Source organism: Hipposideros armiger, unplaced genomic scaffold (assembly GCF_001890085.2).
Source record: "Hipposideros armiger isolate ML-2016 unplaced genomic scaffold, ASM189008v1 scaffold_276, whole genome shotgun sequence".
NCBI classification, from domain to species: domain Eukaryota; kingdom Metazoa; phylum Chordata; class Mammalia; order Chiroptera; family Hipposideridae; genus Hipposideros; species Hipposideros armiger.
The window spans coordinates 2,308,115-2,332,923 of NW_017731626.1; the positions used below are offsets into that span (position 1 = coordinate 2,308,115).

The following is a 24,809-nucleotide window of genomic DNA, read 5'->3' on the forward strand; positions in this document are numbered from 1 at the left end:
TGGACAAATTAATGAGCAGTTTAATTAATAAAATCAGAGAGTAGTGTAAGTGCTATGATAATGAAGTTAAATGAGTGCACAGTAAAATATTCACTAATCCAGCGCATTACCAAATACTCCCTTAATTCTGCTTAACACTAAAAGGGTTTTGAGCACCATAATGAGATTCCTCTGTCTGCTAATTAATTGACACGCTCCTGAATATTCATATAACCAGCACCAATACGTTCCTAATTGCACCGTGGAATAGATCTCAGAGGAAAGTAAATCGCCATAGACTTAATTAAAATAATGTATTCCATATCCAGTACGGGAAAAGATGAGACATTTGCCTTCAAGCGCGCTAAGAAAGTGGCACCTGGTTGGTGGAGGGGAGAGATATCAAACGTCGGCGCCGTGCCTGAAATAAGCAGCGTGGGACATGTAGGGAGGGCGTTCGACTTCTGAAAACAGCAGCGAGGCTGGGTCCAAACCCCGCGGCTCTGAAGGCGGTTTCTCCCAGGAGCATCCGTGTTGCTGCTGCCCTCCGCGAGGCTGCCCTACCGGAGGTAGTGGCTGGCAGGGCCAAGTGTAGGACCCGAATCCGGGGCCAGCGCCCCCTTTCCTCCCTCCAGTCCCCCAGGCTGGTCCGACATGCTGTCTACAGAGGCACGTGAGGAAACGTCATGGGTGGAGAAATTCCCCGGGTGACTCTTCCCAGAAGTTATCAAAGCCACAGCAGCCCCAGTTCTCCCCACCCAAGCTGCGACCTGGGAGAAGAGGCTGGCACCTCTCTTTGGGGGAGGGCGATAGCTCGGGGGAGAATACCCAGATCCCGTGGACACTGTCCCTTCTCTTCCGGCTCCCATTCCTCCCGAGAAGCGCTGCACCCCTCCTCCCCAAAACCGCGCCCCTCAGTTTCTGGACACATTCTCCCTTACTTAGCGAGTCCAGTGCGGGGCTTCGTCCAGCAAAGCTTTCCTAGTAGGGTGGGAGGAACGGCCGGGCTGCAGACCCTACATCTGGGCTCCACGACAAATCCATTTTCACCAGATCCACGCAAGTGAAATAATTCTTGTTCTTTGGGAAGACGAGGTTCCCCCCCTCACCCCTTCCTTCTTTTTGAAAAAAAAAATCACCACAGGTTAGAAACTAAAAAGAGTTTATTTGAAGACATACAAATGCATATTTATTATACACATGTAGGCATTAACAATGTAAATTACACCGCCAGCAGTTGCTGGTTGTTTATTCATTAGATCTTTAGAAAATCTACATTGCCTCCAGACAGCGGGATGATAATGTGAAATACACAAGCAGTTTACATAACCAATTTAGACGCGGAGCTCCGCGCGCGGGCGGCGGTGCGGTGTCTTCAACAGGTCGCGGGGATCCGGACGCGAAGGAAAGTCGAAGTGGCTCATAATGACCGAAGATCTGGGGAACCTATGAGGCCCAAGGCTCCCTCTGTCTTTCCGGAAAGGAGTAAAAGACGTGAGAAAAAAAAGGAACAATCTGAACCACGCACGCTGTATGGCTAATCTCTTTTACCCTGTTTGTGTATAGCTTTTGTTTTCAATTAAAGAAACATAGGTGACAAGAGGATGAACTGACGGAACGGAAATATCAATCGCCTCCCCAAGCTCCGGGTATTCGGGAGCGCCAGTTCAAGACTAGGACCGTAAACTGCTTGGGGGCTGGGTGGGGGGAAGTGAGAGGTGAGAGGTTTTCTTTACAGCCTGTGCGCCAAGACTAGGCTGCCTACCTTCGTGACGAAAAGCCAACAGCTCCACCAATCAAATCGCTATGGCAACCACAAACAAATGTTATCCCTCCAAAGAAAATCACCTGCTGGATCGGTCTTTTTGGAATCACTAAATGCTCCATGGTCTGGATTTACCCGAGTACTTGAAGGGGAAGATGGCAGCGCTGACTTAATATTTATTTTAAATATACAAATATGTACATATATATTTCAAACATTCTTACCAAATAAAAATATTAAATAAATGAGGAAGTGGGGAGTTGCTTACTAGGGTCACTGGTGTTGGGATAAGGGAAGGGGGCGGTGAGTGATGTCAGCCACAATCAGAAGTTCCAAAGTCTCCTAAAACTGCGTGGATGCTATGAAGGGGAGAGTTCATGATTTATTCCACTCTTCCGAGCCACCCACTTGTCACAGGCTAGGGCTACACCACTGAGGCGTGCAGGTGATGGGGTGGAGGGTGGGGATATTTGAGTTTTATGCTTCCTTCCTTCCTTCCTCCCTTCCTTCCATCCTTTCTTTAGGTTGAGCGGGCTGGGTGCAGAAGGAAATGCACTGCGGATCCGGACAGTCAGCATTGCTGGGAAGGTAGCTCGTTTGTTTACAGACCTAAAATCTGGTGTTCACGCCGCTGCAGAAATTGAAACCAGAGTGTGAGAGAGGGAGAGGAAATAAGGAAGAACGGAGAAACAGAGGAATGCAGAGGGCAGTGGATCTATTTCTGGGGCGTCTGCAAGCCCTTGGGACAACCTGGTTTCCCCCCTAAAGCTTGTCAGCAGACGGCAACTCACCAAGAGTGAGCACACTGAATGCCCAAAGCAGGGGCGCTGCCAAGGACCAGTGCGCGCGGCGGGAGGTTGGCGCCCCGCGTGGGGACCCGCTAAACGAAGCCCTAGTTCCAGGTGAGACCCGCCTGAGCAGAAGGATCTCGCCGCCCAGGGGCAGCGAACGTGGGGCAGCGCTGCAGGCCCCTCCAGTCCCCGCCTCCTAGCCATTCTTTGTTGGGGGAGGCCAGTAAGGATCAGCCGCTTTCTTTCTTTTCTTTCTTTTTCAAACCCGCTTTGTGGGTGGCAGCTCAGCAGGGGAAGCAAGGAGACCAAAAAAAAAAAAAAGAGAGAGAGAGAGAGAGAGAGAGAGAGAGAGAGAGAGAGAGAGAGAGAGAGAGAGAAGGGAAAATCAAATAGTTTTAACCTTCCCAGGAATACAGCAAGTTATTATATCTAAAGACTGCTGTGGTCTTCAGCAAAACCTGTTTCTGCCATTAAGAAAACACATACGCACACGTCCACCGGGTTAAGCTCTCCGCCTTGTCAGCCTGAACAAACAAAGCAGAAGCGCAGGGTTTTAAGGCTGGACACCTACAGGTTATCCAGTTTCGAAACAAAACGGGAGGGTGCACCAACAAAGATAATGGATGCAAAATATTCCTCACTTCAGATATCTGCAGTTCCTCCCAGAATCGATTTTATTTAAATTTATGAGCAAAGTACATTTAGCCTAACTGCAGAGGATTTACCGTAGTAGTCAATTGCAACCATCATCTTATTTTTTTCTGGATAACACATTCAAAGGAGGTTAAAACAGTTTTCCCACTTATTGGAAGCTTTGAAACACTTTAAAAAGCTAAAAATCGCCGTCCTGTTTCTGCTTTCCCCAAATTCCTGCAAACATAACATTTTAAGAGAGGGCGCCTAGCCAGAGATCCTGATTTCTCCCCTCAAGATCTGAGCAAACTATTGTAATTCCTGACAAAGAGAATTAATATGAAAAGTATAGGGTGATTTTTCTCTCCCTCCCCTCTTAAAAAAAAAGAGAGAGAGAGACCCCTTGCTCCACCCCGCTATTAAACAAAACACAATGCCTTTTTCTGGGTGGTACTGCACAGAAGTTGATTCAGTTTTGACAATGTTGTTTAGCTATCATTTGCTATTTTGAATGAATGGGAGCAATCCCCCCTTTTACAACATTTGTTTCCTATTATGGAGAGGTGCAGCAGTTGAGGGCAGACATGTGAAAGTGGCTGTTTGATTCTCTTTTTCATCCCCCTGACCCTGCTTTTGTCCCTCCTCACCCTGGGAATGTCACGCCTCGCTACTTCACTTTGAGATGCTCGAGAAAGTGGCTTTGTTATTCCCTTTTAGACATACACGAAATTGTTCTCATTCCCCCGCTGTAAAAGATACTTCACATCGGGACTCGGTTCACAAGTGCAATGCAATTTGGCTTAGTCCAACCTTTGTTCTGCATGTACAAATGAGCGAACAGTGCACACATTATACAGTTGATCTACTGCTGTCTTAACCCCAGAGTTAGGGGCTGGGAGAAAAGCAAGTTAATCCCTTCAATACCAAGGTGGCTTTAGCAATATTTCCTCCAATAGTAATAATAGATTTGCATTGCTTCTTCTGTTTCACACAGTGCAGAGCGAAACTTATGGTGACATACAAAAATCCTTCCACCAACCTTTTGCAAATAACTTTCTAGACATTTGTAGGTTTCATAATGCTCAATTTAAAGCTAGGCGATTGCTCATGCAAAGGAGAGATAGGATTTGGAAACTAAGGCTTGAACTCTCCGAGCAAACCACAGCAAGCAAAGACCAAATGGTATTTAGCAAACTGATCCCAAGGAGAGGGCATTATGGCGAGCAGGGCAAGAGTTGTTTTCACAGGCACTGAAATTGCCTGCTCACTATGGGTGGGGGTTAGCACTTTTGAGGATGGAGGTCTAGCGGGACCTGGCTTTTAACACTGGCTACTGTTTGTTTTGTGCTTGAGGTGGAGGGAAACTGAGCCTTCTTTGCTCTCCAAATTGCAGCAGCTGCTAGGGAAATACTTCTAAAGGGGTGAGGTGTTGGCCACACCCTTTCTCTCAAACCCAAGGAAAACCTAGGTTTCAACTGCAGGTGCCATAGCCAGAGGTCTTAACAGGCCTCACCAGGAAACAGGGAATAAGAAGGGGACACCGCTGAGTTTGAGCCCCCCACTGTGGATGCAGGAGGTGGAGACTCTTGCCTTTCTTAGAACCCAGCAAGACTGGATGGGGAGGGAATTGATTTTAGACAATATACTCATCAAAAGTTTCTTTTCAACCTCCCTGTTATGAGTAGGTCCAAATCCCATGTAACCCAATCACCAACCAATGAAACACATGGCTCCAAAGTTCCTTGGCAGACATTCTTTCCTACTAGTTGGGGAAAACAGGTGTGCTCCTTTGAGGCCTAGTGCATGGGTGTGAGAGTGGGGGGCGATGGCGAAGAGGTGGGGGGTGGGGGTGGGGAGGAGCAGAGTCCTTTCACTGCCTGTTGGCCCTTGGCACCAGAACACAAAGTATGTCCCCTTCCCCGCCTCTCTTCTTTGGGTGGGATGATTTCCCGCCAGACTCCGTTGAAGCGGCCAGGCAGTGCGGGATCAAACTCCCAGGGCACTCGGGGGAGAGTCATGGCCCCTGGGTTTCCCCGGATGCGGTGCCCAACTGGGTGCGGGTCTCTGGGGCCTGTGAACCCACAAGACCGTTGGGTCTCCTGGCCCCAGGTCGAGCGAACTCACTGAGTGGGTTCCCTCTGGTCCCCAGCTCCAGAACTTAAGAGCCAGGCTGTGCCGGGCGGGGGTGCTGGTGGCTGAGTCGCACAGATTCCAAGGACAAACAGCCCCCAGGACACTCGGAACGACAATTTTTTTTTTAATTGACCGCTGACAGGCTGAGGGAGTTTGTTTTAGTGCTGAATGCCCCGGGAACAAAATCCTTTTGAAAGGAAAGCTAAGTCGTTTCACGCCACCAAAATGCAGATTTGGTGAAGAATGACTGATGGGACAAAGCAGCGCGGTGCGTTAGCGCGGGTTCCCAGAGAGCAGAGAACTTGGGCAAATGAGGGAGGCGGCCTGCAAAGGTGGGGCGGGCCGCAGGAGACCCGAAAGCCTGAAACCGACGCCGCTCCAGCCCTCCACCTTCTCCCCCAGCCGCCAGCACCGTTCACAGACCATTTGGTAGAGACGATGGAAAAAGTGGAAGGCAGAGGGGGAAAGTGAAGGCAACGGAAATGAGGGACAGGATGCAGTAGGAAAGGGGAAAGGAGGAGAGGGGGCAGAGACTCAGATTGGGGGCGGGGAGAGACTCGAGGAGAGGGAGGGAAGGACATGGAGGGCGAAAGCAGGAGAGGGGGGCCAAGGAAGGCTTAGCCGGAGCGCTCCAGGCAGCTCAGAGTTCACTTTCCAAGTGGGGGAAGGAGGGTATTGTTTTTGGCGCCTAGGAAACCTTCGGAAGCTGCCGGGTACTTTCCCTCCACCTCCCGTCGGTGTTTGGTAAATATTAACAAACCAGGGTGCGTTACTTTCTGGAGTGTGGCTAGAAGGGCCGACCGGCTCGGCAAGGTTTTCCTCTCCCAGAGCCCCCGCCCCCAAACGCCAGCCCCGCCGTTCACGCACACACATACACCTGCTTGACAACAGAAGGAATCAAAATCAATATTGTATTTGTCACCTCTCTGTCTCCTTTTTACTCCCTCAGCAGCCCGGGTGCCACTGAAGCGAATTGTGGATTTATGGAGGGAAATTAGCATAAATTATTACGAAATCTGTAACCGTGTGTGGTCCAGCTTGTGGGAAAAGAGGCTATTGCAAACTCTCCAAGCAGAAAGGTGGTCGGTCGGTGGTGGGCTCCGCAGAGGCGATGAATGGCTATTGCGCGAAAGAGATTTCCATTTGGTTTACACATGGGTATAATTGACTTATGTGTATTTTATACAGTTTTCCCAACAACTCCCTAAGCCTCCGGGTCGGATGTACCCCTCTCCCCAAAGCTTCTGTTTGTTTTGGGTTCTGTACAATAGACTCTGATGCACTTTTCAAGATTTCTGGAAAGTGCTCCTTCTCCCCCTCTCCCCCACTCTTCATAATACCAGTCTTAAAACGCTGTAAATAGCATGCAAATCCCCCACCCAACCCCCCCCCTTCCCCTGGGCTTTGCGGATCTTCAGTAGGACTCAAAACACAAGGCTGTAGCCAAGGACACGTTTTAAATGTGCATCTCACAACTCCTCACCCCCATCAAGGCAAACTTGTGCTATTGGGTTTGATTTCCTTAATTAGCCCCAAGCATAGGCAATGAGCCTCACCTCCCACCCTCACCCTGGCCAAACTTAGAAGATTCCTCAAGCACAAATTCCTACTTGTGTCCTCGCATGTCCCAAACTTATTGATGACAACTTTCCCAGGGAAATGGAAAAATATTTATTCCAACTTGGCATTTTTATTGTTTTTTAATCCATACGTTTCCACTCTTATAATTTACTGTTCACTCCAAGCAATGATTTCGACAGCCTTACAAAGGCCCTTTGCAAGGCAACAAAATGCCAATTGTTAAAACAAGAAAACATTTCTCTTGCCATCCCCCACCCTCAACAAGCGCGCGCGCGCGCGCACACACACACACACACACACACACACACACACACACTAGAAAAAAATCTTCCTGTCATTGGGGGAACAGATCTTTCACTCCTATCATCCCATATCCCGAATCCAACCACTCTCAATATTTTATCTATATTTTATATATCTGTATGCACATATTTGCTAAGAGGATCCTAAAAGTCCGTAGGGCCTTCCATGCTGGTACCTCTCTCTCCTTTCCAGGAGCGCTCCTGCCTTGTCCACAGGAGCACCCCGTGGTTTGCACCTCCGAGGCCAGCTGCCTTCTGGAACAGGAAAGCCTTTCCATCTGAGAAACACAAGCCCTCACTACCGTTCTCCATCAGGGGTCCCGCAGGATCCTCAGCTCCTCCCATCCCCTGACCCTGAAGCCGAACCTGGCCGCACCAAACAACCCCCAAATGCTACACCTCCTTAGGAGCCAAAGCGCGCAAAGCTCCGCAAAGTATCCCTGCCTCCCACCGAAGCTGCCGAAGCTCAGCAGAGGTTCCAACCCGGTCCAGCTGGTTCAGCAGTGGAGGGTTTCTCTGTCCTCCTCCAGCCAAGCCCCCAGAGACAGGTCAGCATCCCTCCCCCACCCCCGCGCCCCCACCTCCGCCTCCTGGTTATTTTTTCCGAATTAGGAAGGTGACATTATTCTTTTCTTCAAGCACTTCTGTTAATATTGAAAAACGTGCGCTTGCATCTCAAGCGAGGCAGCCCAGGCGCAAGAGCCATTTCAATATTAATGAAATTGTTTAATCTCCTAAATTCATCGTGTTTAAGTTACGTTTTGGTGAGTTATTGACCATCTCTGAAACTGTAGTTAATGGTGGTGGTGGTGGTGGTGGCGGTGTGTGTGTGTGTGTGTGGGTGGGGGGGGGTGTACACCGGAAGATTTTAAAAAAATACTAATCCCAAACAGCTCCACTAATAATGCTCTAATATCATTAAAAGTATCAAAACCTCAGAACTCTCCCACCACCACCACCACCACCACCACCACTTCCTCCTCCTCCTCAAAAGAAAAAGAAATAAAAAGTTCGCACATTTCCAGACTGAAGATGATTCAGTGTGAGCTGTAAGTATTGCGTTTTTAACAACACGGTAAAAGAAGTTTCTTTTGAAAACCATGAGGTTGAAGAATATGCAAAAACCAGTGGGAACTCCTAGAGTCTACTCTTAGACTGCGTGCATGCAGGAGGGGATGACTCACTCTTTCATTGCAATTTGATGATGACAACGACGACAATAATAATAATAATAATAATAATAATAATAATAATAATCTAATTGAACCTCCTGAAACAAATCAGAACAGAAGGGAGCCTGCCGCCCCTCAGCAGGCAGGGTGACCCGAGGCACATCCCCGCCCTCTCCTATCTCAAAAAAAGTTAAATTCGCTGGTTCTTTGCAAATTTAGAAGATATTGCTGCTTTAGTGGGGCTGCTTTAGTGGGGCTGCAAACAGCTTTTGCTGGGCTTTCTAAACCCTAAATATGTTCTTTCTATGCAAAAAAAGGGGGGGGGGAGAGAGTTCCGGCTGTAAAATGCAAACTTCCAGGCAAGCCTAACTCCTAAAATTTCAAACGCAAGAGATCCTGCGGTTCATCTGGGGATAAAGTGTGTCAGACAAATTGGGGCGCTCTTCAGCTCTGCCCCAACAGCCCCAGAGCCTTCCTCTTGCGTCTCATCAACTTCCTGGAGGACTTTTAAAGTGAAGACCTAGCCTATTCGCCCAGATACATTATTTTAAGTTTTTTTTTAAACGTGGTCAATACAGTTAGGTTCAAAACGGGCTCTTAACAGGGCTGCCCCGCGATATTTTTATACGTATTTTTTAAACTCCATCGCTTAAAGCTACACACCCACTGTGCAGAGCTAAGGCAGCAGCAGCCTAGGAAGGTCAAGTCAAACTTTGACCTGCCTCTTGGAGGCAGGACTAGGGAGAAGGGTGTATTTTCATTATAATAACCCATGCAACCCGCCCCGGGTAATGCCAAGCACAGGAAAACGGTCTGCGGCAGGGGAAAGCCGTGCCTGAAGTTAGCAAACAATACAAACCCGATACAATGCGGAGGAAACAGAATACCCCAGCCAAGCAATTTCCATGTCAAACATCATCTGCGCAGCAGCTCGGGCTGTGAACGTGCGTGGTCGCCTGGATCCCCGCTCCGCGGCTGCCGCCTCCTCATACCTTCGCGAGCGACGCGCGCCCTGGCCGGCGTGTCCGCTCCCCGCCGGTGGCCGAGGCTCTTCCCCCTCGCCCAGCCTTGAGCTAGAAGTGATTCCTATTGGCCAAGGTGTCCATGTAAATAGGTGTGAAAGAAACCGGAGCTGGCCAGGCTCTCCCCTCTCGCCCAGTCCCCTCCCTCTGCAGCCCCCGCTCCCCCTCCTGTTCCTCCTCCTCCCAAGGCGATTGTCATATGATAGCTAAGAAGTGGCACATTAATGAAGCGCCGCTACAGGGGTCTTTTCTGCTCCTGTCACCGCTTAAAACTATCAGATGGTTCGAGGGAGGACATGGAGGCAGCCACCTAGCTCAGCGGAGCTGCGGAGCCCACAGCAGCGCCCTCCGGAGCCCCGAGGCCGCCGCTGCCACCGTCCTCGCCGGGACTTCGCAGCCGAGCTCGGCCACCCGCGGAGCGCAAGGCCAGAGGCGCTGAGGACCAGGCAGCGCTGGGCGCTGCGGCGTTGAGCTGTGGAGCTCTGAGACCTGGTAGAGCCCAGCCAAGCCGGGACACTGTGCCCCGGCTGCGCGCCAGGGAAGACGCGGCGAGCAGTAGCTCCATCCCGGATGCGGACACGCAACTTGGAGCAACTTTAAGGTGAGCCGCCCTCGGTTGCATCCCTGCCCGGGTGTCCGCTCCAGTTCCGGCGTATTTCCGTCCTACCCTTGCGCCTCTCGCCCCCCCGCCATGCCTGCGCCCCAGTCTGTACGCAAAGTTGCTGGCTAAAGAGCGCGGGCGCCGGCTGGTCCAGCGCCGCAGCCCTCACCCGCCACCCCCGAAGCCTGTACTCGGCCTGGCTGATCTCGCGGTGTCTGTCTGTGCATCCATGCCCCCCGTCCCATTATCTTTTCCCCTTCTCAGATCAAAGCAGCCGCCGGCCCGCGCGGACCCAGAGCGAGAGAGGGGCAAACAAGAAGATGCCTCGGCCGGGCCGCAACACGTACAGCGACCAGAAGCCGCCTTACTCGTACATCTCGCTGACCGCCATGGCCATCCAGAGCTCGCCGGAGAAGATGCTCCCCTTAAGCGAGATCTACAAGTTCATCATGGACCGTTTCCCCTACTACCGTGAGAACACGCAGCGCTGGCAGAACAGCCTGCGCCACAATCTCTCCTTCAACGACTGCTTCATCAAGATCCCGCGGCGGCCAGACCAGCCGGGCAAGGGCAGCTTCTGGGCGCTGCACCCGAGCTGCGGGGACATGTTCGAGAACGGCAGCTTCTTGAGGCGCCGCAAGCGCTTCAAGGTGCTCAAGTCGGACCACCTGGCGCCCAGCAAGCCCGCCGACGCTGCGCAGTATCTGCAGCAGCAGGCCAAGCTGCGCCTGAGCGCGCTGGCGGCCTCGGGCACGCACCTGCCGCAGATGCCCGCTGCCGCCTACAACCTGGGCGGCGTGGCGCAGCCTTCCGGCTTCAAGCACCCTTTCGCCATCGAGAATATCATCGCGCGCGAGTACAAAATGCCTGGGGGGCTGGCCTTCTCCGCCATGCAGCCCGTGCCCGCCGCCTACCCGCTCCCCAACCAGTTGACTACCATGGGCAGCTCGCTGGGCACTGGCTGGCCACACGTGTACGGTTCTGCAGGCATGATCGATTCGGCCACCCCCATCTCCATGGCTAGTGGCGAATACAGCGCCTACGGCGTGCCATTGAAGCCGCTGTGCCACGCAGCGGGCCAGACGCTGCCCGCCATTCCGGTGCCCATCAAGCCCACGCCCGCCGCAGTGCCCGCGCTGCCAGCGCTGCCTGCGCCCATCCCGACCTTGCTCTCGAACTCGCCACCCTCACTCAGCCCCACGTCCTCGCAAACAGCCACCAGCCAAAGCAGCCCCGCCACTCCCAGCGAAACGCTCACCAGCCCGGCCTCCGCCTTGCACTCAGTGGCGGTGCACTGACCCGCAGAGGCCGCCGACCCCTCTTGTTCCCCTCCCCGCCAGCGCACTCGCCTTCCCTCGCTCCCAGTCCTGCCCTCCCTCCCCTGGGACCGTCACCCTGACTTGTCTATTTCACCTTCGGCCAACTCTATCTCCCCCCATGAGAACTTTGTTTTGGACCCAGGAGAAAAACACAAACTTGCAGACGGGCCTGGAGGCGCGTGGGAATTGTCCTAGCCCCCACAGAAGGGGAAGGCAGGGGCCATCTGAGCCAAGAGGTCCCATCCCCGGGGCCCCGGAAACCCCTCCCATTTAAGAGGCAGGGGAAATCCTGCCTCCCGCCTTCGCGGACAGGCGTGCGTCTTCCTTCAGCCGGGGTCGGTGGGGCTCCCGACTCAGCGCAGCTCATTCCAACACCAGGTTTCCTGGAGCAGATTTTCCCTGAGGGCTGCAGCCGCCCAGAGGAGGACCGGATCTCTGTTCTCATCTTGGAACTCTGACGCGAAAATAAGACCACTAATCTTCCTACCCCACTCGCCTCCGCCCATCCGGCAGGGGCTGGGCGGACCGCAGCTTCCCGGAGCAGAGGGCCTGCCTCCCCGGCTTCTGCAGTTTTTTTGTTTTGGGTTTTGTGTCCTGCCAGAGGCTCCAGGAGCTGGGAGTTAGGGGAGAGGCTGCCAAGCGGGAAAGGGGAAGCTTGTCCTCAACACCACACAAGCAAAACAAAACTAAAAGTAACCTTGTATTGTTTACAAAGCGCCCGGTAAAATGTAAACAGTGAACTTGAATCTGTATAGCTTGGCGGGCTAGCGGGCAGAGCCCCCTTTACCTGTTGTAATGTGAATGTTTACTCTTCATTTCTGGCCACGTTTAGGGGAGGGAAGGTGGGATGGGAAAGTTAATTGGGATGTTAACTTTCCGATTACTTAGAGACCTTTTTAGCTATTTATTTTACTGTTGGAAGGGGGAAAAAAATGAAATACGCCCAAACTAAGACAACATCAAGGGCAACCCTAGAAGAATTTAGATAAACTGATTGGTAACATGAAGGAGATGTCACCGGGTAGGTCTCCCAGGGACAAGTCCTGTTTGCTACAAGAACTTATCCAAGAAGCTAAGGGCTGCCAAGAGGTGTAAATGCTTGTGAATAGGAATGATTATACACTGTGTAAAATGCACTTTTGTTTGCTGTATTCCTTTAGAGTCTTAGGTAATTTGCTGAAAAACGAACTGTTGTTCCGGTGTGACCTGCTTAAGTTAAAAAAAGTTGTAGCGTCATCAGAGCTGTAAAATTGTTACCTTTCATTTTTCTCCCTGTACAGAATTAGCATGGCATTTTAAATATTGATGTTCTTGTTCCCAGCATGCCTGTTTTAAGACAAAGAATTTTAAAAAGGTGTCTACCTTAAATTATGAACCTAGTCCAAATAATATTTTCTCATTAAAATATGTAAATTCAAATTTTAGTTTTGTGTGTTTTTGAAGAGTTGCTGCAAAGAATCACTTTACAAATGATAGATGTAGTGTTTCTCTAAGCATACTTTCTGCAATACATTGGCTGAATAGTTTGTCTTGTTACTATCTTATGTTTAAAATAGCCAAACCTCCTCTTATGCACTTGCAGATTGTGAGAGAAATTATTCCGATGGACTCTTGAAGATATTTCTGCAGAAAGACGAAACAAACTATTTTTAGCATAGATAAGGTGCACAGGTGTAGTGCTGTTATTGAAAAAATATAGTACTCTATATGTATTTTGTCTGAAAATATACATTTTACAAAAAATACAGCACATACAAATGTAAGGCTTATGTACAAATCAGGTAGAGATGACATGGAGATACAAAAAGTAAAAACAGACTTGTTTACTCAGTGCTTATATTCTAATGCAGCTTACTTGGAGTGAGTATTCCTTTCCCTGCTCCTTTAAATTATTACAGTTGTTGAAATTTTCTTTTTCAGAATTTCCCTAAAATTTCACCTTGCATGTCAAGAAACCTGTTCACTTTGAATTGAACACATTTCTTTTCACTCCTTCATGTCGGAAAATAATTCTTGATGCATTTATTTTAAAGAAATGAATGAAGTTACTTTAAATGCTCGACTCTTTAAGTATTTGCTTTTCTTCAGATTTTTGCAGAGAGTTTAAATTTGCCAAGAAGTTATGGCTCAAGGCCAACTGAAACTTTATTGAAGGGGGTCACACTATTTCCAGAGTGAGAGGTGTATTCAACTAATGAAGTTACAAGACAAAGAAAAACTTAAATGGTGATTAACACTTTACTGTGTAAAATGATTAAACAGGAGATTCTGTGTCCAACTCAGAAACCCACGTAGAAATCGTGATCACTATACTCCATAAGGAGAATCCTTAGTACCTGCAACCCTTATATATTTAGAGGGTTATCTGGAAAAAAAATTTAGGATTAATGCAAAGGGTAATTAATCCTGTTGTGACCATTTTTTAAAAGGAAGGATCCCACACACAGCCAAAAAAAAAAAAGGTGGAAAATAAATGAATCATTGGACTGATTAAAATGCATGAAGCTACCAAAGCTCGTCAGACGGGACAACCAAACTCATTCATCAAGCCCAATTCACAATTATATCAACAAGATCAGCTAAAGAAAGCCTGGAAGACGTAAGCCACCCGAGTTAGGAAACTCTTGAAACTTCGTTCTCAACAAGAAATCACCTACACTTTAAAAACATTAAATACTTTTCATCATGACCTGCAAAATAAAGTTAAAGCCATCTCTGGAATATTCTACCCTCATCGATTTTACTAACACTGAACTCCAACTGAGAATGAAGGAACCATATAAACATGGGCCTCAAACATTTTATAAATATCAGCTTAGTCAGGTAAAATATGCTTCCTCTAAGAGCCAGTAGAATTCAGGGTTAGGTGATGTGTACATACATACATGGAATAAATGGAAGTAAATAAGATGCAGATCTTATTTCTGATTTTTAGCAAAGCAGTGATTTCAACTCAGTATTTGAAAATGTGCTTTTCAGCTGGTAAGTTCGTCATGGTGTATTGCAAAGAATGAAATAACTTGGGCATTGTGAGCCCTCCTTTCACAATTCCAGGCATCTTTTCTCAGACGAAGTTGAATAAGTCAAGTAAAAAATCCATTGATGATATTTTGACCTTGATCAGAAATCCAATGGCAGCCCAAACACACGTCTCCACCCCGCTCCATCCCTAGCTTTGAGACTTACACCCTGTTTAGCTGAAGTGCCCCACAAATAAGGAAGTTTATAACTATGATACCGTCAATGGCCCTCTTTGTCATGTTAAATCTTTTCACCTGGCTCAAGTCCAAAGTCAACACATAACTGCTTTAAAATAAAACTGGGAATCAAATTAACTAATATTATTTTCTATTTTGTACTTTTGGGCAAGATTGACTTTTTCAATTCTGGTGTTTGATTTCAAAACTTGGCTATTCTGTTACTTTTGGTTTTTAACATGATTCTGTACGCAACTGTATAAACGGCTTTCTCTGTGATGTGGGAAAATGCTTACATTACAGTGGATGAATTTTGCGCACTTTCTTGAGAGAAGCTGAACAAGTTCTCACTGCTTCTATGGCCTGGGTTGGGGTTTTGAAAAGTGTTATGACTAGCAGGAGTGGTGCTAGCAAATGATCCTCAGAATGGCTTAAATATTATAGCAGCGAGTTTAATGCCTTTAAAATTGACAAGAGCATTGAGTATCTTAGAAGCATAAATCTGGCCAGGTGCCCCAGTGGGGTGAAGTTGGGAGGTGTGAAGGAGGGACTCTAATGCAGAGTTGCAAACAGGAGGTTTTACATGAGTTTATGCAAGGTGGGGGTGGGTGAGGGGTGGTTTATACTTTTACAAATGAAAAAGGCATCCATTTAAGGAACAGAAAGGGTCAGGATCTGTTCTCAAATTCTTTATATAAATGTCAATTATTTTTTTTCCTTCCTAAAGCCACATATGCAGAGAGACACCCAAACAAAAAAGCAAAACAAAAACAACCCAACCCACTGGCTGTGAAGCCTCAAAGGGGATGCATTTGTTTCGTTTAAACTAACAACAAATTATCTAATTAATATGTTTCAATTACAGCATGAAAGGCACAGCCCCTGGACCGCCCGCAGTGGGGGCACAATAGCCCCAGAGCCCACTCTAGGAATTTATAATAACTTCACATCTGTTTCTTTATTTTCCACTTTTTGAGTCTAAAACTCCTCTCAAGATCACTTCAAACCATGGCCTGAGTTATGAAATATGTCCCGGTATTAAAGGGGGACGAAACTTTGCCCATGGATGCTTCATTTGCAAGCAAAAAAAAAAAAAAAAGTGAAAGCCCATTGAAAAGCATTAAACAAATATATTAGAATTCTGTCACTTTATGCAATTGAGTAGATCAAATGAAGGGTCCCGGCCACTTCATTCACTCTCATTCACTCGAATAGAAAATGCAAAGAATAGCAACCCGAGACTGGGCCACCGATGTAGATTTAGCTCCTTTTTACTGGGAGACAAAAAGGCTGAATTTTCACAAACACATTGCTGACTCGGGGACTAGGAAACCGGCACTGGAACCCCTTTGGAATTTAAATTCATTTTATCTTCCTCTCCCTTTGCGGGATCTGTTTGCACTACAGTGCAAGATGCAGCAGGCATCCCTTGGCTTCTGACAAAATGGGGGAGGGGAGGAAAGCCAGCGGAGGTGGCGATGTGGGCCTCAGGATTCCCAAGGAGCCGTGGTGATCAATTAACACTCAGATCTGAGGTAATAACTTTGATTTAGACAAATCTTTATCTACATCAATATAAACATCATTATATCACACACCTCTCCAAGTCTCTTACATCCCTTGCTTGGCGTGGACTACATAAACAGCTTGTTTTCAAAGATCAGAATTGCACCTGGGTCATCCAGTTTCCCTCTTTCAACTAATATCTGGTCATTGGTATCACAACAGACTTGAAAGCTGAGCTTTCAACCTCACCTGATTGATTCTCATATTCTCTCTCTCTCTCTCTCTCTCTCTCACACACACACACACACACACACACACACACACACACACACACTATCTGAGCACCATGATGGTAAACTTGTTATGTAAAAATCAGGAGAAGAGATACTCTTTGGTTAGAATTTCCAAGTCAGAATCTTCTTACATTTTCATTTCCCATTCTCAGAGGGGGGGGGGGGAAAAAAAAGCCACAAGCCACATGTATCTGAGATAATTAGGATAATTTTGTGGCAATACTTCTGTCCTGTGTCTTCGATGTTCGACATTTTTGTTTTGGTGAACTTTATAGACTTCTATGTGTTAACATCTTAGAGCGCTTACAGTGACTGTTAGAGCTGCTTCTAGAGGCAGAGCAGGGAAAAATAAAGAACCTCTCAGCTTTTGAAGTGTGACTAGAGAGGGATGAACCAGCTTTTCTCAAACTTGAAGTCTACATGAGATCTGATCTGAAGGAGAAAGCATTTAAAGGGTTTTGTATTGTATTTAAAAATTTTGCCTGATCCATTTTCCACGTACATCAAAACCTTGAATGCATTTCATTTTAGCTTCAAGATTTGTAAGGTCATATTTGACACTATTCTTCAATGAATTCGTAGGGTTTGTGTCTGGAGCTGGGACAGGAAGTGGCTCTGACCTACAGATACAAAAAAAGATACTGAAGAGTTGGCAGTTTTATGACTATAAGCTATCAAACTCCCCAGAACTAATAATGAAGTAATCAGGAAGTATCTGTGAAAAAATTGTAGTTGGCTAAATAAAAACTTTCTTGGAAGATTTTCCTTTCAGAATATTTTCAAGAACATAGAAACAAAGGGTTCTCCTTTGGAGTCACCTCCATTTGCCTGTGCCTGCAAATAACCGATGTCAAATCAGCTGCAAGCTTTTGAAGGAACAAACTTGGGGCATTAATTAGAGCAGGTTAAGCTTGCAGATAAAAAGCATTCTTTAAGTATCTGTTGTTTAGAGACATTTTGATTCTGATTTAGGCTTTGCATTCTGTGTATCTTTATTTACTTAGTTCATCCCCCACCCCAGAGTGGTCCCTGTTGACTGGGTTTATTAAGGTATATAAGACAGAAAGAGTTGTTGGTTTGCAGAAATAATTGTTTCTAAACTCTGCGTTTGCTCTAGATTTCTCTCTCCTTCTTCTTGAAATACAATGTGTTGGTCTGATGATTCTAGCATGTAGAGAAACTGTTCAATACAGGATCTTATTTTGTGCCACTTAGAGGAAGCTTAGTATTTATTAAGTCGTATCTAGAGTGTTTTGCATTAATTAGAGCAGCTCCTTGGAGAGACATTACAGCCAAGAATGGTTTCACATAACAGGAAAACTCTGAGCATCTGAACTCCCCCACTAGACCCGCTACAATGAAATAGAGCTGCAAATGTCTGGCTCACTTGGAAACACCAAGACATATTTTATTTATTTACATAAGTTTGACAGACTGAAGGTCTATTCATAACAATAAAATGATCATTGAAAAGTTCCCCATCACCCTGAGTGCCATGATATTTGTGTGTTAAAAACAAAACAAAACAAAACAAAAAAACTGAAATAATTGTCTGTCTCAAGATTCCTGGCATGATTTCATATCGGAGAAAAACTGACAAATGACTACCCAACCTTTCCATGTTCAACGGGTTAGTTAGACTGAATCAAATTATTTCCGTGACTGCCTGGAAGACGCTAACAGTTCTCATCCCTTTAGGGTGTGCTGGTGGGTAGGGAGAAGGCGGGGAGAACAGCCAAAGATGAAATTTATGACTATCAGATTAGTACTGGTTATGTATATAGAGTGACTGCCGTCCTCAACACAGAACAACTGACTGATGAATGGGGGTTCTGAAAATAGTCTTGCAGGTCTAGCTTAGGTAAGAGACCCCCATGCCTTTGGTCCAGGTGTCAGTAAATGAGAGTATTGATGGCAAGTTTCAGCTGTGATACTAAATTTGTACAATTAAAACATGTGAAATGCATTTATATTTACTTGTTGATGCTACGGGTTTTAATAAAAGGAGGACCCCTTCCATAAAACAAGAGAATGAAAAATGATTGACTTTGACAGAAAAACAAACAGCAATTTGATTAATTATATTGCTAATTATTCTTTGCTGTGTAACCAAACATTATCCAATTCTTAAAATGACAGATGCTGAATAAATCATATAAAATAATTGGAATTTCACTGCAGTGAGAAATGGCAGAGTTTATGGAGAGATTTATATTGATTTCTAAATATATAATTGGCTTTTTTCTGTTCAATTTCATTTAGAAATTCAGTATTTACTGTAAATATACTACAACTATAATATAGGAATGTTTTTCTATATTTGCCCTATGCCTATTTTAAAATAGCCCATTTCTCCTTCAATATTTTCCATAATTATAATCAGTGTATATACAGTTGTATAGGTTGCTTTTCTCCAGCATTCTACTACACAAGCATTTCCCATGTTTTCCCATGTTTTCATAACATAGCAATACACAGTTTTCACAATCATCGATTTTAATGGTTGTATAAGATGCCAACTGAGTAGCATACTAAATGTCTGGATGGGGCATTTTCAATGATTTTAGGTTTTGTTTGTTTTTATTTGTTTGTTTTTACTAATACAAAGATTGTTGCAGTGAACATCTTTTATACTTAACTAAACACTGTTTCCAATGATGTAAAGTACATTAGTGCTGGCATGTGGAATTCCCAAGTAGCTCCCTGCAAATTCAATAATGTAATTTAATTTAGGGTTTCAGCTTTGGTTCTTACATTCCCATTGCTATCTGCCCTCTACCCAGGGTCCTGGCGCAATGTTGCCTCAACTTAGAATCATAAAGACATTGACAGTTAGAGCTAGAAAGGTCCTGAGAAACTCCAGGGAAACCAATTCCTCTATTTCACTCATTTGGTGAATCCCATTGATATATTCCTTTATCAACATTGAAGTAATTTAACAACACCAAAGTCAGGTACTGAAAGTGAAATAAATATGAGTTCAGTCCTACCACCAATGCCCAATAAATGCTACTGAAAATCAGAAATCATAAAGGTATTGAAATTGTCAAAATGAAGGCATTTTTCTGATAATATAGTCTCACGTCATCTTAAGGCAGTTTATACAGCATGACAAGCTGCACTATTTAAGTGGGGCTCTTGGGTATTTTGTGTAACTACAGGGAATGTTCACTGCTCAGTCCCAGGTCTAAAGAGAAAGGGATCCACCCTCCATCAGAACCATTTCTTATGTCCCTAACACGCTCCCTCAAACTGAAAAAGTCTTCCAGACAGATAAGTCTGAAGGGTCCAGGCCCACAGGAAGTACTGACTATGTCATTCCCTCAGCTGCTTTGCTATGGCTTACTCTCTGATGGAAGATGGGGGATGGGGGATGAGGGGATGGCAGAGAAGGGCAGAGAATCTGAGCTTCAGCTTTTATCTCCTTATTGTAGCATTTCATTTTAACCTTTCCTATGTGATACTGCCATGTCTGATTTCCTCGCTCTTGAGATAGTATTTGCTTTTAATAAAGCAGCTTGACACTGTGTGAGCCACGACACAGGAGAGCTTGTCGGTTAGAGGACATCCAGGAAAAAGAGCAAGGACAAGCGGGAGCAGGCTCAGGTTGACATCATTCTTCTGAGTTGGAATCAATGTGTTTTGATGGAGGGGGGGGGATACAAAAAAGATGGTGGAACTAAAGGAATTTGTTCACAATGGCTTTTCCAAGCTACCCCAACTCCCATCCCTTGAGCTGACCACTCCTACCCTTAGCTTGGCTCACTTACCACAGAGAGGAGAGATAACAAGGAGAGCTGAGAGGAAGAAAAGCTAGATGAAAATCTGATGTTTCTGTTAGCACGGGCCTTTAAAAGCCTCCCCCCGCCGCCACCACCACCACCTTTGACCACGTGCGCTTTCCATGCAGTTCATGCCAATTCAACTCAGTCTGATTCAGTCCAATCTGGTAAATATTACTAAGCATCACCTGCACAAATGAGATCTTTCAAGAAAACATTTTGGTCAGAAGACCTGAATTTGAGTCCTAGTTTTATCATCTTTTGCCTTAATGATTGTGAACAGGTCTCCTTAGCTCTCAGTTACCTGTCTCTCACATGAGAATCAGGGTGCCCTCCAAGGCTTGTCTCAATGATCAAGTAGCGCAAAGCAGATGAAAGTGCTTTGAAGCGTCTTGCAAACTTAAGTTACTATCACTGTTTATGATAGAGAAACAGGAAAGTAAAAATTCCTATTAGAGATTGTCCTGCCTGAGAAGAATGCAGTCTGAAGTTCTTCAGGATGAACTGCAGACTCGAAGAGGGAAGGTCTATTTTTCATGCTGTCTATTTTTTAGCCCTCAAATTGTCACTGTCTGCCCTCCTGTTCCCACCCCTGTGAAGTAACTTGGCAGTGAAAAGGGGGTGCTGTGGCAAGGGAAAGCGTTGATCCTTTATTTTTGCATATTCTCCCAACATGGGCCTTCTCATAGATTTTGAGATGCAGTGCGAACAAATTGTTATTTAGGTTGCTGAAAAGACACAAGAGGAAATAGTGTGACAGCCAGGCACATAGGGATGGTTAACAAAAATCTGGGCACTTTCAGTCTTCTGTTCCCCACCAGCCAATGGCACAAGCTACTTCCTTGCCACTTTTCAATATTTAACCAATGCCTGTGTAGCATTTACCATGTGCCAGGTACTGTTCAGAGTTCTTTACAAATACGAACTCATTTAACCCTAACGACAAACTTATGAGTGGTGCTTTTTATTATGTTCATTTTACAGATGGGAATATCGAGGCACAGGGCATGTCACTAATTTGCCCAAGGTTACTTGGCTCGTAAATGGTATCAATGCCCGATGGCCTCTAATAACAGCTGGTTTAATATAAAGACACTTTCTTTACTGACGACAGCAGCTCACATGATTTTCCAGACTTAGGGGATACAGCAAGCTCATTGAGGTCTACAGAGGGGGAAGAAGGGTTACCTTCTGCTGATTTTAAGCTAAGATGATTTTTACACCTGCCAATCTAATTATGCTTTTGTTGCTTCTCTTACCCTTCCCAACTTGGCCGTGAGTTATGGTTCACTAAATTGCATTTTCTGCCTAAACTATCTTCTACTTAACTTATGTGGTGGGGGAGCGGAAGACCACCTTCAATAGAACCCAAAATACTCCCTCTATGCTCACAGCAATTTTTTATTTTTGGTTTCAGTCAGATCAGATACCAAAAAAGTCACAATGGAACACTGCCCCCACCCCACCTCCCAAAGATGGACCTCAAGGTCTATCTAACCATCCTGGATCCATGCACGATTAATTAAAATTTGGGGGGGAATGAAGGCAGCTGCGAAGAAATCTAAGCAGGGATGTGTTCATGTGGTTAGAAGAAAATTACTAACCTACGTGTCTCTTTATTCCCTCACAGTATCTGTCAGACCATAAAGTAAATAATGGGGAAGAAGTACCATTTTGGTACTTTCAATGTGATTTTATTATAGAAAGAAGGAAAAAACAAAGGAGAGAAAGGAGGGAGGGTGGGAGGGGGGGAGGGAGGGAGGAAGCAGGGAGGGAGAAGACTGATGCAACTTTCCATCTCAGTAAATATAATTTTGTTTGTTGCTGATGGAACCAAATATTGAAGGGGTCAATATATGTTCAAATTTATTTCATGGTACTTTCTAAAAGTATGCTTGGGTATTCACATATTTTTTTCAATCCAACTACCAAAAGACTGGCATTTATATATTTTTATAATTCTTATGGATTTTTAAGAAGGTTGCATGTATTTGTGTTTACTGTCCAGCTCTGGCCTCCCTTTTGACCATGGGCCTCTGTTGTGACTCTAGAGGCCACAGTGTGTATTCATACTTAGGTACTAGGCTCCCGGTTTGCTGTGAGCTTGGAGTCTCAGCCTTTTCCTAACAGAACTGTGCTTGCTGTGTGTGATTAGGCGGAGAATGCTAGAGTAGCTCACCCAAGCTTCTTGATCACCTCACCCTCATTTGGTGGTTCAATGTGACAAGTGAAGGTTTATACCTTGTGTTTCTGGCCTCTCTGCACTGAACATGAGCCCCCAACAAGAGGTCCTGGGGCTACTGCTTGAATGACCATGCTTAGTCTTGGAGTCACTACAGCTCACCTCACGTTAAAGATGAGTCCAATTGTAAAGCTCAGGGCCCTTTTTGCACTTTTCTCCCTTATTCTGTTCAATTTATAAGTTTCAAAATGTCCATCCATGCAGGGGTCAACCAGTCAACTGCCAGTCCTCAGGGGTTGATGTCTGTGAATGTCCATATTCTCTGGGGTTCAGCAGATGGCAGAGGAAAGGGGACACTGGGAGAAGATGCTTTTAGATGCTAAATAATCTGGTTAGGAGATGTTCTCGTTTTGCCTTCATTTACCAAATTTCTTACAGAAAAAAAATTAAATGAAATTTGCTACCACTTTGGAGTAGAAGTTTTCTGTGATTATTTTTGCTATAATTTGTTATGCTTGCTTTTCAGTGATACTGAAAGATGCTTGCCCCCAACAACTTGGTGGTAACTGGAAACTCATATGCTTTTGGGGAGGCTGATTCACACGGCCCTCCCTGAACCTTATAAAAAGTACCCTGGCTTGGAAGCAATGAACTTGGCAAAGCTGTAAGCTTTTTTCCCCCCCTCTAATCATTCAAAGTAACATGTGTTATCCTATATGGCATATACTACATGCCATTAATCAGCATAAAATGTCCAAAAGAGAGAGGAGAAGTAGAAATATACGCATTCTAACAATGAAGTTCACAAACTCATCCTAGACAAAGTGCTACACACCTCATTGCTGAATATCACTATGGTCACCCTTGAAGTCCTCCCCTTGGGAAGCTATACACCAATGCCAGTGCCTAGTCCACCCCTCAAAGCAATTTTTGGTACTCTTTCTGGAATGGCCATCAGAGCTGTCAATCATATTACCCTTGATGTTCTGAATGTCATCACAATGTCTTCCTTTCAATATTTCCTTTAACTTCAGGTAAAGAAAGAAGTCATTGGGGGCCAGATCAGGTGAGTAGGGAGGGTGTTCCAATACAGTTATTTGTTTACTGACTAAAAACTCCCTCACAGACAGTGCTGTGTGATCTGGTGCATTGTCGTGATGCAAGAGCCATGCATTGTTGGTGAAAAGTTCAGATTGTCTAACTTTTTCACACAGCCTTTTCAGCACTTCCAAATAGTAAACTTGATTAACTGTTTGTCCAGTTGGTACAAATTCATAATGAATAATCCCTCTGATATCAAAAAAGGTTAGCAACATTTTTGCAACAAGTTCACAAACTTAATTGTCAGAACTTCATATTCTCACAATTTATCAAGTTTGGGTACTCTCTCCTCCTCATATAAAAATAACAGCACTATTCTTAAGGAGGTAGATTAAGATCATGAAATCAACAATTTTAAGAGGGGGCATTGAGCAGGTAAATTGCTGAAACCCTCTGAGCCTTACTTTCTTCTTGTAAAAAAATGAGTTATACTAGAAATGTTGAGCTGGCTAGTTACCTATCCTCTCTAAGCTCCAAATTCAGCCCTCTATAGTTTGTTCTGAAACTTTTACTTTCCAAATTCATTTGCCAGCTGACTTATGCGTTTCTGCTTAGAGGAAGCCCTAGAGCAGCGGTTCTTAACCTTCCTAATGCTGCCACCCCTTAATACAGTTCCTCATGTTGTGGTAACCCCCAACCATAAAATTATTTTCGTTGCTACTCTATAACTGTAATTTTGCTACTGTTATGAATCGTAATGTAAATATCTTTTTGTTTTCCGATGGTCTTAGGCGACCCCTGTGAAAGGGTCGTTCGACCCCCAAAGGGGTCGCGCCCCACAGGTTGAGAACCGCTGCCCTAGAGGAATGTTGGAAGGAGAGAGGAAGGGAGAAGGAAACTCATTCCTGATTTTGCTGTTCCTGTCTGCTTCCCTCCCAAAGTGGCTTTAGTTCCACACTCCACCCTCTTTCCGCACTTCCAGAGCCAGCCTCACCATGCCCCCTGAGGTGTGACAGCTGAGGTCCAAGCAACAGCTCCTCAGGGTCCCTCTGTTGACCTCCAGAAGCACCAGCATCAGCTGGGCAGCACCCCCTCCTCAGGCCTGGGTCTTGGCTCTATGGGGCCCCTCTCCACAGTCCTAGGTTCTGCCATCTCCAACCTCTCCCTTTCTGTTCTGTGGTCCCAGGAGAGGTAGCTGCTTCCTACCGATGCTACCTTGATGTTTTCTCAGTTCCTTTTTTGTGCTCTAAGCCTATCAACACCCATGTAATTGACTTTCTGCATTAAATTCCCTCTATTTGAAATATTTAGTATGATTTCTGTTTTCCAGACTAAATCCTGAATAATAGTGTGCTTATGATCCTGGGTCACTTAATCCATTAGCTCTGGCAAGTCTTTATTCCTTCACTCAACCGATGCTTATTGAACACTGGGCATGGGTATTCCACTGTGCCAGGAGGTGTGCAACAGAGAAATGGCTCCACTTACATACCCTACCAGCCCCGATCTC

General features: G+C 45.7%; 1 protein-coding gene across 1 annotated transcript; it reads left to right on the top strand.

Moving 5' to 3' along the window:
• The first annotated feature begins 9,563 nt into the window (after positions 1–9,563).
• Positions 9,564–12,664, top strand: FOXB1 (forkhead box B1). The gene is made up of 2 exons (XM_019657528.1): positions 9,564–9,979; positions 10,244–12,664. The coding sequence occupies exon 2, from the start codon at positions 10,300–10,302 to the stop codon at positions 11,275–11,277; it is 978 nt and encodes a 325-aa protein (XP_019513073.1). The 5' UTR covers positions 9,564–9,979; positions 10,244–10,299; the 3' UTR covers positions 11,278–12,664.
• Positions 12,665–24,809: the final 12,145 nt, after the last annotated feature.